The 15493-nt window shown below is 37.4% G+C and overlaps 1 protein-coding gene across 1 annotated transcript in view; it reads left to right on the top strand.

The window, feature by feature from the left end:
• Window positions 1-1343: 1343 nt before the first annotated feature.
• The window catches only part of rprd2b (regulation of nuclear pre-mRNA domain containing 2b), a 46071-nt gene continuing 31921 nt past the window's right edge, over window positions 1344-15493 (top strand). Inside the window, exon 1 of the mRNA XM_079837962.1 lies at window positions 1344-1563. Within this exon, the coding sequence (XP_079694088.1) occupies window positions 1362-1563 (202 nt within the window). The 5' untranslated portion in view covers window positions 1344-1361. The remainder of the gene's footprint in view (window positions 1564-15493) is intronic.

Genomic DNA, 15493 nt, shown 5'->3' with positions numbered 1-15493 from the left:
GTTCTGGCAGTTATGATGTAACATTAATAGTTCGTTAGCACAAACACGGTTATACGTTGTTCATGGAACATTTAAAAGAATAATTCCCATAATGTTTGCAAAACTATAAAACTGGATGTTTTCAATGGCATCCACTGTAAAAAGCAAAGCAGATCATTTATCATTTTCCACAGCTCGATCATGTTGTCATGTTCAAGTTTTTTGTCTACTGAAATTTCTTGGAAAGGTATGTTTGCATTGTTCCATCAGCAGAATAATCCAAAAACACATTAACCTCCTGGTTGCCACTGTCCACGTACGAGGATATTATATTTTTAGTGTATTTCTCTGACACATGTCACAGTTTCTAACTCTGGATGTCCAGTAAAGAGCACATTCAGGGCTTTTCGGAGAAACCATTTGTTTTGAGATTTCACCAGGACAACAACTTCTCCTTGGTCTTTAAAAATGACCGAATGATCAAATAGAACTCCTATGGAAAATGATAATATTTTGTAATTAGCATTTCAATCTGACTAATTTTCAAATTGTTTGTTTCAAATCATAATAAGTGTTATGGGGTTTCTAATCAAAATATGACTTTCTGTTACAAAAAGGGGCATTGATTTCATACATAGAGGACTTAAATCATGTTAATCAGGCATTTTAGGAGACACAACAAGTGCATATAGGGAAAGAAATTACATATCAATGTTTCTATAACATATTAGATATTATTATGAAAATGTTGCCAACTATTACTCCCATTACACTTCTTTTTATCATTACATGTTGCTTCAAGAACACATTAATATGCAAATTAGAGACAGTAGATACATTGCATTGAATGGGAAAAAACATGTAAGGCTATTTTACCCAAAGTAAAACAGTATATCAATTAATTCCGTTATATCTTTCATAACATAGTTGAAAATCATTTTTCTACAAAGTTTGGTTTAAAAAAAAATCCTGAAACCTAAAAATTTATTGGTGAATGAAAAGAAATTCCATTGTTTTTGCATATACATTTCATGTCATTTTATTTGTTAAACAACCCATCCTGGTGTAGGCTACACTTACGAGGACATAGCATAATATATGAATATAATTTTTCAAAAAAAGAAACAAGAACATTTATGCTCTAAACAATGTAATGACATGAAAGGAAAAAAAAAATCCTGGGTCTTAGGTGAAATAGCCTACAACCCAGTCTGAAGAGATGTGTCTCCCTGAATAAGGTCATCAAAAGCATGATCCTGCTGTCTGCTGGTAGTTTGTCAATGTCTTTTACTGTCTATGGTCAACTTGCAGTGGCGCCCTCTGCTGGTACAGCGTGATTAAATCCTCCATGCGTCACTGCTTGCACTGGCAGTGAAGGGAAGATGGCGGCTGGACCCGGAGCGGCCAGCAGTGGTCACAGCGGTGGCCGCGGTTCGTCTGCCGCTTTAGAGTCATCGCTGGACCGGCGATTTCAAGGAGTCAGCAACACGATGGAGTCCATCCAGGGATTGTCCTCGTGGTGCATCGAGAATAAGAAACACCACAGCCTCGTCGTGCGCTGCTGGATGAAGTGGCTGAAGAAATGTGAGTTGCTAATGTTGCTAATGAACGCACACACGTACACAACTAACGGATCTGAATGCAAACCTCGTCCCGACGACAATGCGTTTTGTGTTTCGATGCACAGCGTTTGAGACATGTCAGAGTTTGACGTGAACGCGCTGGTGTGTCTCGCGTGCACACACTGAGATGATTGTTGATTTCGCACTAAAGCTCAGTGCAGCATCGCTCTGCAGGCCTGGGCATTTAAAACAGAAAGTTTGACACACTTCAGCAGATTATAAGAGAGTTTAAAAGCATTGTGCATGAACAGATGTGCTGCAAACTCAACAGAGTAACAGATGCGTGAGCCCCACATAGATAAACAAGAGCTGGTCAGTGTGTGGACTTCAGATGTGGGTTGGGTTTGAAATTTGAATGTATTGTGAAGGGAGTGTGGAGATGTCTTGTGTTAGTGGTCAATGTCAGGTGCCTTGTCGTATCAACTTCCCTTGCGATTCTTCCCACTGTTATTGCTTGTCATTGACCTAGCTGAAGGTTGCAACCTTTCTCAACTAACAAGAGGTCATTTCTGATATACATTATTATTAGCATACACAAATTACTATCTGCACATTTAAACATTTGCACTATTACACTTAATAGGGTATATTATGACTGAATATCTTTTTCACACATTTTGGTTCATGTTAACTTATAAGTAGGCTACACCTTTGCCCATTGTTAGATCCTTAGTTCTAATGTGTTACACCACTTTATTTCAATATTAAAGAGGGGGTCTAATGCTAATTCATGCATTCTGACTTCTTTTCACTGTTAAAGAGTTGGATTCTCATGCTAAACATTGCAGAAATCAACAATGTCACTAAAGAAGTGTGTTTCTGGTTGTGAGGGAAAGATAACCCAGCGTTAAGGAAACAGTGGATGCAGTTTGTAATGGAGTTCTGAAAGTGTGTTTGTTTGTTCCCGGTCATGAGTCGAAACCGCCGGCGGTGAGTGAAGCTGCATCAAATGTCTGCTTTGTAAACAACACGAACGTATAGTGAATCGAAAGTTATCCAGGGATAATGCCATGATGTTGTGTGTGTGTGTGTGTGTGTGTGTGTGTGTGTGTGTGTGTGTGTGTGTGTTAGAGCTGCAACTAACGATTATTTTTTCTGTCGACTAATCTAACGATTATTTTTTTCGATTAGTCGACTAATCTAACGATTATTTTTCCAGATTAATCTTATTATTCTTTTTTACTGATTATTGTATTTCAAAGAGGGTAGTGAATTTGTATATTATTTTAACATGAAATCAATGAATGATGACAATATTAATTGTATTTCAGGAAGGGTAGTGTACATAGTGTGCCATTTTATAATGAAATATATGAACAAAAGAAGCTTTTTAAACATAATATATAATGATACTATTCATCATAAAATGTATACAGAGTAGGCCTAATTAGGAAAAGTTGTTTACTATAGTAGTTGAGTATGATTTACTTATTGATTTGTGTCAATAGTAAACGAAAATGCACTTGTATTTATCTGCAAAAGGTTCACATACAGGAGCTTTCAGCATAGTGTTAATGTATAACTAGTCGTCTATTTTGAAGATACATGTGCATAAACAACGACTAAAGCTGCCAGAAGTTTTTGCCCAAACTTCAAAGACACATTTAAATTATTAAAGCTAGAGGCATATCTTAACTTTAATGTTACTTTAATCATGTAAACTACCTATATACAACAAGTTATTATGCATATGTGTTTGGGACAGAGCGGAACCAGGTCGCATTTACAGCAGATATATGCAGCCCATAATAAATAAAAGCACGAGACGTACTGGGGTCGGAGAAGAACCCAGGAAAATGTGACCGTCTGTTGCAATACACGCGCCACGGTTCAGCTGCGCGAGAGAACACTGGCAGCAGGGTTGCCAGGTTTACACAACAAAACCCACCCATTCGTTACTCAAAACTAGCCCAAAACAAGCCCAATCGCGTTTCGGGGAGGTTCTCTGGTAAACATCGCGTTCGGGGGGTTAAATATGTGTGTTTTTTTGCTTCAACCCGCGGACATAAGACACAGCCCGCGGCAACAGTGTAGAAGTAGCCCAATTCCGCGGAAAAAAGCGGACTTGGCAACACTGACTGCAGTGTGAAAGCTCCCGCTCTCCACGCACACAGCTTCTGCTCTGCCACTGCGTGCAGTGTGAAACCGGCGTTACAGAGCGAACAAAGCACAGTTTTATTCGGCTTCTGTTTAAAGTACTCCCACACTTTTGAATGTCGCGGTCTGGCTTTATATGATAAATGATCATTTTCACTATGCCCGGGAGCAGAAGCTGCCATTATTCTAGATCTTCTTTTTCATTCTAGAACGTAAATAATGTGCCGCCGACGCGTCGACGCATTTCACGCACGTCGACGTATTTTCGTAGTCGACGTCATCGACGACGTCGACGCGTCGTTGCAGCCCTAGTGTGTGTGTGTATATGTGTGTGTGCGTGCTCGTGTCTCTTTAGCGCCGCCAACTTCACGCCTCCACGAGTTTGGCTGTTTTCAGAAAGAATTGGTACAGCGTATCTGTCTTTTATGAATATGATCAAGCTAAAGGGAGCTTTCACACCTGCCTCATTTAGTTCGGTTGAATTGTACTAGAGTTCGTTTTCCCTTTTGGTGCGGTTCGTTTGGTCTGGTGTGAAAGCAGCAATCGCACTCGGGTGCGGACCAAAAGCGGACCAAACAAGTGTACTGAGACCTCCTTGAAGAGCGAACGATTTTGCATAGCCTTTCAAACGAACTCTGGAGCGGTTTGTTTGTGGTGAGAACGTGATCCGACCTCGAACTGACCCAACTGCAAAAAGTACTGATCATTTTTGGACTAAACCAGTTGCCGTAGTCAGCTGCCCTGTGCATTATGTGATGAGGAAGTGTTTGTTGACAGCTTGCACTTTAGCATGGCAGCTCGTGGACAAACTTGGAGTAGTAAGGAGGTGCGGAGCCTCATAGAAATTTGGTCTGGTGACCATATTAGGTCCCTAATAGATTATGGCCAGGGACAAAACCAGCCCGCGCAGTCGCAGTTTAGGAAATACGCCATGGACAATGAGTGATGTGGATGTTGTCATGTGACTGCATTTTGGTTCGTTTCAACTGGTTCAGACCAAAGCAATCACTGTGGTGTGAAAAGGAACCAAAAAAGCTGAAAAATGCTACAATGTATAATTGTTTGCCCTTGGTTCGGACCAAATGAACCGAACTAGAGATGTGAAAGCACCCAAAGACTCTTCGGAGATATTAAGGATGCAATACTACTCTATAGGTAGGCCTACTCAATATTAACATGAGATTGGCAGAAACTGTGTGTGTTATGTACCCTTTAAAATTAATTGGTATATGTAGAAAATTCACATAACCCAAGATTTAAAGATCTTTAAAATTGTAATGTTAATGTATAGACTTCATGCACCAGAGAAACAAGCATGCAGCTATCTTCTGTTTTTTGCGGTAGCTATTTATTTCTTTGGCATTGTTATCAAACAGTAATCATTGTAGAGTTATTATGAGCATTGTAATGTTTAAAGTGGATGCCATAACAAATGTAAGTAGACCGGGAAGATTTTAAAACAAGCGGTTCATTCATGAATCAGTTCAATCTTCCATTCATGCTGTGGAAATACAAACCTGAAGACAACAAGCACAGTGCTGAAAAGGGGTGGGGCTACATAAGGTCTACACCAAAGTCTATTTAAGGCAAGTCATTTCACTCGGCGGCCATCTTTGAAACGCCTCTCAGGCATCTATTTCATCATTCCAGTAAAGCTCCTATCTTTTAAGTTATGGGTAGGGATGGGTCGCAATTTTCGAATATTCGATTAGTTATTTAATTATAGAATATCGAATAGTATGTGCGATTATCGTCCAAAAAAAAATCCCCATTTGGTGCTGATGTGGTGCTGACGCGTTCATGTAACCAGAGGGAGGCGCTGCCGATAACGCACCTAAAAGCTGCCAGTCAGCTCTCAGGGTGTTTTATACTGGACACGTTTGCTGCGGTCCGAGTCTGATTGTTCCCTCCGCCTCCGCAGTGTTGGTCTGGTTTCACACTCAACTTGAACCCTGGTGCGTTTGCGTTCATCTTACGTCATCACAAACGTGCACGGGCATGATAGAAAACAGAACGCGGGTCAATATATTGGGCTTTTTTCAATTAATTTGGTGCTGTTATGTGCAGCTGAGTAAACAACACTTGGGTTTACCGTATGTGTCGCTTGAAGGCGTCTTTGCTGCTTGCAAACAGACTCTTTTGAGGAGACGTGAATTGCCATTCATTTGCTGCCCTGATTGCACTCTATGCGCGAATACACTGCAGGCTCGCTCTCGGGATCGTATCTCCGGTAAATCATCAACACTATCATCTCTTACGTGTATGTTATTGAACTAATGACATTGTAATCGGCTAAAACACATTGCGCTGGTTACTTTCTTCCAGAACAAGTGCGCACCCGAGTGTTGTTTGCACATTCACGTGAAACGTGGCACAGCTCCGAGAGCAACCGAACTCCGGTTGTGTGTTCTCGGGTTCGGTACCTCAGTGCACACCAAGCTCTGTAGGTAAGCTTTCCCATTAGCAGTTTTTCATGCTAACCGTGCCCCATTCCAAACTAAAATGGCAGAGTAAAAATGCCCTGAGACAACAGAAGAATAACACATCGTCTCACGCGCACGCTGTAGACTTGTGGCATTTATCAGGTAACTTGGGGCGATGTCACATTACAGTCATATATTTCAGCATGTTACAATAAATATATGGCTTGAGTTGATATAGCCTATTCCCTAATGAATTAAACAGTTTGTTATCATACAGATTGAGAGTGTGAATGGTCTCTCTCCCTCTCTCTCTCTCTGTTTATGTGTGTAGCCTTTACACGCGTGCATGCGGGGGAGGAGTTGCGATTTTCGAATAAAAATCGAATAATTCCCAGCGATCTTCGAATATAATTTTTGCTTGAACTGCCCATCCCTAGTTATGGGTAGGGTTAGGTTTAGTGGTAGGGATAGGTTTATGCCTTTGTTTTTGGACCGGTATTTTCAAGGATCAACAAAATTACATTGACTGTCTTTGAATATCTAAAGTCTTTATACCCAATGTTATCATGGGTTAGTGATTGGGTGCTAATATAGTTAAAAATGTATAGTTATTATCGTTCTTGGAATGAATGGACCTTTATGCTGAAATTAACTTTCATGTGCATCTGATCGACAGATAAACTGCACACTTATGTTGTTAATGTTGTGGTTGTTGTTGTGTTTCAATCATTGTTTAACAGCATTAAGTTAAAGATGGCAAACTTGATCATTTAACTGAACTGTGCGCATGCATTTTAGACGCTTACATTGGGTATTTCTTTGCAACTTTCTTGAATAAGTGTCAGTTTTCTAGTTACTGCATCACTGTTCTAGGATGCTGGTAATATGTGGTCACATTAGTGACTTTTTTGGCGAAACTTTATGGGCGAAAAAGGTCCATTGTGTGCATGAAATTCCACTCTTCCACTTTCAAAAAAAGCATTTTTTTGGTTGATCACATGCAAGTTTGCGAGACCAACTTAAACATGGGTGCAATCTGCATGGGGAACTTTGAGTAAAGAGGACATTGAGTGCTTTAAAGGATTAGTTCACTTCAAAATGAAAATTTCCTGATATTTTACTCACCCCCATCTCATCCAAGATGTTCATGTATTTCTTTCTTCAGTCGAAAAAAAAGTTTTTTGAGGAAAACATTCCAGGATTTTTCTCCACATCATAGACTTCCATGGCAACCAAAATGTTGAAGTTCCAAATCAATGCAGTTTCAAAGGAAGGGCTTCAGAGGCTCTGCACGATCCCATACAAGGAATAGGGTCTTATCTAGCAAAACCATCGGCCATTAAAAAAAAGTATATACTTTTTAACCTAAATTGCTCATCTTGCGCTGCTGTGCGATGTGCCAGTTACGTAATCACATTGGAAAGGTCACGCTAGACGTAGGCAGAAGTACCGCCCCCGTGTTTACAAAGTGCACATGCGAAGACTAATACAAACATCCTTTTGCAAAAAAAAGGTAAAACAATTATCCTTGTCTGTGATCGCGCAGAGCCTCTGAAGCCCTTTGAAACTGCATTGATTTGGACCTTCAACATTTTGGTTGCCATGGAAGTCTATGATGTGGAGAAAAATCCTGGAATGTTTTCCTCAAAAAACGTAATTTCTTTTCGACTGAAGAAAGAAATACATGAACATCTTGGATGAGATGGGGGTGAGTAAAATATCAGGAAATTTTCATTTTGACGTGAACTAATCCTTTAAAGGAAATGTTATTTGAGGACATGATTAAATTATGCAGAATGTGTGTATTTCCATTAGTTCCACTGATTATGGTTCTAAAGCTGAACTGACTTTTGAATATGTTGTTTAAGCTTGATTTCAAACTATGCTGCGCTATGTTCAGTTGCCCACTATGTCATATTCATGTCATTTTCACTGCGCTGTATGTGAAATTAGTGTTACCTTGTCTTTATTTTTAAAAATATGATTCCAGTGTGCATAAATTTACCAGACTGACTGAGTGCCTTGTTAGTTAGTTTACTTTCTTTTTATTCATATTTTTATATTAAAAAATTTTATTAGCCCGATATTATTGACTGGTTATTTGAGACGGTTTCTTTATCAAAGACATTTATGCATCATAATCTAGCAGTTCTTTTTTGTAGTCATATGTTCATGTTTTCATAGACATGACATGTTTGTATTTGTCAACATTAATATTCGTAACAGTCTTAGAATAGTTTCATATCTCCTTGACGGTGATGCCCCACCCCCTGCACAAGCCCCATGAGTACTTGTACTTGTTTTTGACACCTATAGAGGATCGAAATGAGAAATTGACAGAAATTCCCATTCCTAGTAACAACTAGTGACGTGAGAAAGCAAACTGTATCTTCATGCAGCCGACAGAAATATAAACAAATCAGAAAAGCATTGATTTCAATACATATTTTGTTATTTTTATTAGATAATCGTCAAGTGTTCTTAAAAGGCAGACTGTTTGGATTTATGTGAAATAGTAACACTTTAAAATAATATTCCATTTGTAACATTAACTAAAGTTAATAAATACTGGGTACAATTGTATTGATCAAATATTAATACATGCTGTAAAATGTATATTGAATAATGTGTATAGTTCATGTAAGCTAGCTAAATAAGCTAATACATACTTGTTAACAAATGGGACTTGCAGTCTGTTACCTATGACATTTACATACATGTTTCTAGGCTATAGCTAAAGAAACATTTATTCATAATTTTTTTTAAATGTTTAAATTACTTTCTATAGAATATGTTCTGTTAGAACTTCTCATTTCATATTTACACATGTAATTTAACCATTTTCGTGGTTCAGTACTGTTTTTTTTATTTTCTTGTAATAAAGTTCAGCACTGTTTTACTTAGTGTTATGTTGTTTTTTAGTTTTTTTTATCCAGTATGCATTTAAAAAAATATTGGTCGATTAATCGTTTATCAGCAAGTGTGGTCCAACCTAGTTATCGGTATCGGTAAAATCCACTATTGGTCAAAATACAAAATATCAGTTTAAATATATAGGGTTTTTCCTGGGTCAAAAATGTTCTTCGGTGGTGGCTGACCGACATGGTCATCCACACATACACAGTAAAAAGTACCCTACCCACGTGATCTGCAAGCGCAATACTGACAATACATTTAAAATAAATTCAAAGAAACAGTTTGTAATTTTTGCTTATCTTATTTCGATACCTTGATTTTTGTTTCTTTTGTTCCTCATTTTTACACTATTTTCAAATAATTGTTTTGGTATATAACCATATCAATATTAAAAAATAGTATTAAAAAAAAATAACAAATAGCCTAATTTTCTGCCATATACAATTTCATAAAATTATCAGCTAGCTAATAACAACTTTGTTCTGGTTTCACCTCACTCCATTCTAAACTGAATGATTTTAGGCTATTTATTTACTACACATTGTCAACAGAAATAAGCTGAAAGACTGTGGATAATTCAAGCTAATTCTTACTATCCACTCTTGCTAAATTGGGTGAGCACACTTGTGTTCTCATTTCAGATGTTCTGAGTAAATGATTAAACTGATTCGTGAGTTCAGTGTTGGACAGTTCAGTTGTTCTAACCAGTCGTTAAAATGATTCGATTCAAAGGAGTCATTAGGTCGCGAATCGGACACTAGCAGACGCGTTGTGTGTGAATCCCGTCTGTTAGAACATCGCGAAAGATTTGTCAACACAGAAAACACTTAATAACTGGATAGGATTTGTTTCCCGTTTATTGAAAGTATGGTTTATGTCAGCTGGTCGGTGAAGAGTTAGCGTTTTTTGAGCGCAATTCACATCCAGCGGTAGTTCAAGGAAAAAAATGTCCGAATCCACCACGTGCAACATGGATTCGGTCTTCCGACCTTTTGATTAACGTGATATGTGAAATATTAGAATGCTAAAACGGTGCTTATTTTGAAGACCGAGAGCGTGTGCGCGGGATAGGGCTCTCCGCTCGTTCTCTCTGTCATCAGTTAACATGCGCCGATCACAAGCACAGTAGATCTACATCACTCATAAATCACAATAACTGATCAAATAAGGCTTTGGCGGGGCAAAAATTTGTTTTGGCGGCCGCCAAAAAATTTTCAATGTAGGAAAAACCCTGTATATATATATATATATATATATATATATATATACACATATATATATATATACACATATATATATATATATATATATATATATATATATATATATATATATATATATATATATATATATATATATATATATATATATATATATATATATATATATATATATATATATATATATATATATATATATATATATATATATATATATACACATATATATATATACACATATATATATATACACATATATATATATACACATATATATATATACACATATACACATATACACATATACATTACACACACATATACACATACATATACAGTCAAAAGTTTGTCAACTATTTTAAATGTTTTTGAAAAAAAGTCTCTAATGCTCATCAAGCCTGCATTCATTTGATCAAAAATACAGAAAAAACTGTAATATTGTGAAATATTACAATTTAAAATAATATTTTTCTCTTTTAATATACTTTAAAATAGAATGTATTTCTGTGATACAAAGCTGAATTTTCATCAGCCATTACTCCAGTCTTCAGTGTCACATGAAGTTTTTTTTTTGGAGCTAAATTCTCCTGGGCTGTGGCCTTCCAGGAACTAAGTTTGAGACCACTGCTTTAAGATCTTGCCATCGGTCATCAAAAAACCAATACCCCAAACCCTAAACCTTCCCCATTTCCATCAAATTAAAGTTTACTTTAGAGTTTCAAAATTGGAATACTTTGAAAACCTAAACAAACAGGATGACTTGCGATAAAATAAATTTAATTAAACCAATGTCAGAATATTCGGGTTGTGTGACGCTCTCAATTCTCAAAAAGACTACAGGCTACATTTGACTAAATCTGGCTGAAAGTGCCCCTATTATGGATTTTTGAAAATTACCTTTCATGTAGTTTGTAACATAGCTCTAGTCTAAGTGAATGAAAACATCCTGCAAAGTTTTAAATCTGAAAGTGCACCGTATATAAAGTTATTGTCTCTCAAAAGTAAGAGTCAACTCTTAGTCAATTAAATGAATAGTTTTTTAAACCAATCCCAAGCCGCTTCGTTGTGATGTAAAGACGAAACATTAGCATATTGTCCGTCCACTTATTGCGTGCGCAGACACCATGGAAAACTTGAACCCCCTCAAACACTTCAGCGGATACTGGATGGCATCATGTCAAGAAGACTCTGAGCTCTACAATGTGTTTATTGTGTTTCATATTGTGTAGGTCTCTGGCTAACCGGCTAACTCACGTTATTACTGTCTTACTGAAATACTACTGTAAATTAGGGCTGCAACTAACGATTATTTTAATAATCGATTAATCTGTCGATTATTTCTTCGATTAATCGGATAAAAAACATTAATTTCCAATCCTTTATTCAAAAACAGAACTGACAAGGGTCCTTGACCGATTAGATTGAAACGCATCTATTCCAAACTGGATGAAGGGTCCTCAATATTTTGGCCCTTACAAGACATATCATAAAATTATATATTTTTAATTATAATTATATTATTAAGGTCTACTGTACTGTAGAGATGTCAGTTAAAGGGTTAAGTTATGTTTTAGGTGGGATATTATGAAAGCAAAAAGCACTAAAGACCAAAAACCTTGATTTATTAACCTGTTAACACAGTATACCCCATTTCCCCATTATATGTACTTACAAGGCATTTGCCCACCGGCAACTATAGTTGCCGCTTGGACTTTTGACTAAGTGTACAAAAAACTATAGATCTGTTGTAAGAATTGTTTTGTTTGGATGATTCTAGAGACCTTTACGATTATGTAGATATATATATATATATATATATATGTCAATAAAAAATACTTATTAGTAACATGAAAATAACCTTTGTTTGGGAGGGTTTGCCTTCATTATGCTTCCTGGAAGTAGAGGTAGGAAGTTGGCAGTCTCATGTGACAGGAAGGAAGTTAATACCTTTTTTTTTCTCTTGAAATCCTTTATTTGGTTGTTTTCTTGCATGTCATTGAGATTAAAAACATGGATACTATCTAGAAAATGACTTACAAAAGGAAAATGACAACTATACACTGCGGCAACTATAGTTGCCGGTGGGCTTAAATGGGTTAACGTTCCCCTGCTGTGGAATTCCCTTCCTCCTCATCAAGGACTCCAAGATGTTTTCGTTTTAGGTGCTGAATCACCACCGTGGTGCTCTCATGCCATGTTGCGTCACTTTTGCTGCAATTAACACACTTTTTCGATTTATTAATGGCGCTTTTCGACTGGTACGCTCGGCTCGGTTTGCTTTTCCGCTGCGTGGTATGACGGGTACAGCACGGCTCGCCCGCTTCCACTCTGCTTTGCGCTCAACCGTGCTTTTTTATACTCAAACATCTCCGCGTCTCATTGACGGGCATAATAGTCGCGCGACACAACGAATCGATAATGAAATTCGTTGCCAACTAATTTAATAATCGATTTTTATCGAATCGTTGTTGCAGCCCTACTGTAAATCAGCTGTGGGCTGCAGTATTACCTAAAACTGTGTTTATTAATGCAGGTTGTCTGTGATTCTTACTGCTTTGAGTAAAGATAAAGGATGGAGCAAGATTTGTTTAGCAAACTTTAATGTTACATCAGTCATTCATGTTAGTTCTCGGCTAACCTATGTGCTGTTATTGATACAGTTCCCGCATATGCACCGCAATAAATTAAAAACACACACGGGTTTGTTGTAGTGATGCGCGGGTCGTCTCATAACCCGCGGGCCCCGCGGGTAACCTGCAGGTCGGGTTGGGGCGGGTTAAGAAATCTTCACTTATTTGCGGGGCGGGTTGGGGCGGGTCATTAAAAACAAAATAAAAAAATCTATGTATGTTGCCTGCAATTCCCTATAGCCTATATAAAATATTTGGGAGTATCTATTTTCATATTTTATTAGGTTTTTTTGATAAGGTTACAATATGAAAGCCGTAGCAACGTAACTTGCATGATGTCCCCAAGCCTTTGGCATCACGCGGCACGTCATGACAGCTGCGCGCCGAGCAGCTCCCACCACCGGCAGCCACGACAACAAAAACGGAGAGATAAAAGTGAAGATGGAAGACGAGGTGCTGGAGTCTAGCCGAAATAGATTAAACCCTGGTACAGTGGACGCCATTCTTTTTTTGCACAGCGAATCTAAACACGCTATGAACATTTCTGTGTGCTAAATAAAACAAAAGTTTAGTGGTTATGTAGCGTAGGCTATAAACTGCCTATACAAATCTGAAATAAAAAATGGTTAAGCCTTCAAGATCCAAACGCTACTTTGGTGAAAATTAAAGGTTGAAAATCTTTATCATTATCTTGTTATTAATATGACCTGATTTATGATTAATGGTCGCGGATGCGGGGCGGGGCGGGGCGGGTTTTAAAATTGATACACTGGTGCGGTGCGGGCTGGGGCGGGCCAAATAATTTCATAAAAGCAGGACCCGCGGGTTTGAAAAAAAGCCGACCCGCGCATCACTAGTTTGTTGATGGACGCGCACTTGTAGGGCTGTAACGATTTGACCAAAAATAAAAACCTTGATTTATTTAACATTTTACCTCGATTGCGATTAATAAACGATTATTTAGCTTTTTTTTTTTTTTTGGCTTTCCATTTTTTGCCCTCATGAGGTTTTTGAGTAAGTTCCTGATAAGGTTTTTACAGTAAATATTTTCTACTATTAAAGGTAGAATTTTTTTTTCAAATGAAAGTGCATTTCTTTGTGATTTTTACAATACTTGAAGGAAACGGATTTCTGCTTGTTGTACATCAGATAAATTAACACAGTAGTAGACCTACATTACATTTATTTGAATGCATTATTGAGTGATTGTGTGTGTGAATAACTCATACCGTCTCTATTCATTATGAAGCTGTGGTTTGTACTTACTTCAAAGGTATTAAAATATATGCCTATTACTTTACTTTAGTCACAGGACAGCGTTGACACTGCGTTTCTGCGCTGCTCTCTGCGTGCGATCTTCACGTGATGTGCGAGCTTCTGTCTGAGTGTTCGTTTGTCACAATATATCAGGCATTAGTTCAACACAATACACATCTGATGGTCTAAAATCGCTTTAATGTTGAAACTGGCAGGACTTAAAACACATACAAATGATAAAGCTTTGTAAGGACGCAGGTGAAAGAGGTCTACCTTCAGGGCACGCGCCATAGACCGTAAAAAAATATGGACGACCCAACTTCATTGACTTCCGCTGACCATAGTTGAAGCTTTCGTAGGCCCGCTCACGGCGCTGACATCTTGGGACTGAGTCTGCGCAGTAGCGATCTCGGGACCGGAGTTGTGCAGTAGAGAGCAGGAAGTAGAGGCACGATTATCAAAAGTCCGCCCACACTCTCACAGATGCAGAACAATTCATTATGTTGGTGTGAAATAAACAGTTATGGAAATGTAGAAATGAAAGCTAAAGCTCCAATCTCCTCCCAAAAATCCCGAAATAGTCTGTTAGTGCCTCAGTGACAACTTCACTCAGAGAAGCTGTCAATCTCAGCTGTCAATCATGAGGTCACACCCCCGTTTTTATAGCATCACATAACTCACTTAAACTAAACTTATTTAAAAAACGAACACTTGAAATGAAATCATCGTAATAAAAACTGCCTAAAATGACAGAAACTATCTTTAGGAAACAATTATTCTAAGTGTAATTGAATTGTTTAGTGTGTCTCGCGTAGGGATGGGCGATATGGACTTAAAAATGTATCCCGATATTTTCTAGCATTTATTGCGATAACGATATCAATGACGATAAATGTAGTATCATTCCCCATGTTTTTGGATACAAGTGAGAGCTGCATGCATTCTTGAGAGTCTCAGAAAATCAAACAATGATCTAAAGTAAAACGTACATGTCATCAAATAGGCTCCTATAATACATAAAATATTTATTTATATTTTATAATTTATATTTATATTTTATTTTTATTTTTATGTAAAATTCCACACCAGTCTTTTCAGAAATGGAAAAGTTGCAGATATAATTTCTTCTGTAAAAGTGCAGGTAATGTTTAAATAGTGCAACTGTGCTGAAAAACATCACACAATATAAACAATAATAATTCAAATCAATGACAAGTTTTACATGTAAACCGATTCTGTATATATTCATACACTCATGGTGCAAACAGTGGTAAAAATAGCAGAAACAGCAAAAGTAATTATCCCAAAAATGTCTTCAGATTACAAAAAAGTTGAAAATAATGATTTAA

The sequence above is a fragment of the Gobio gobio genome, assembly GCF_949357685.1.
Source record: "Gobio gobio genome assembly, chromosome: 15".
Taxonomy (NCBI): Eukaryota; Metazoa; Chordata; class Actinopteri; order Cypriniformes; family Gobionidae; genus Gobio; species Gobio gobio.
Note: the sequence above shows the minus strand (reverse complement) of the source record. Positions and strands in the feature narration are given on the sequence as shown.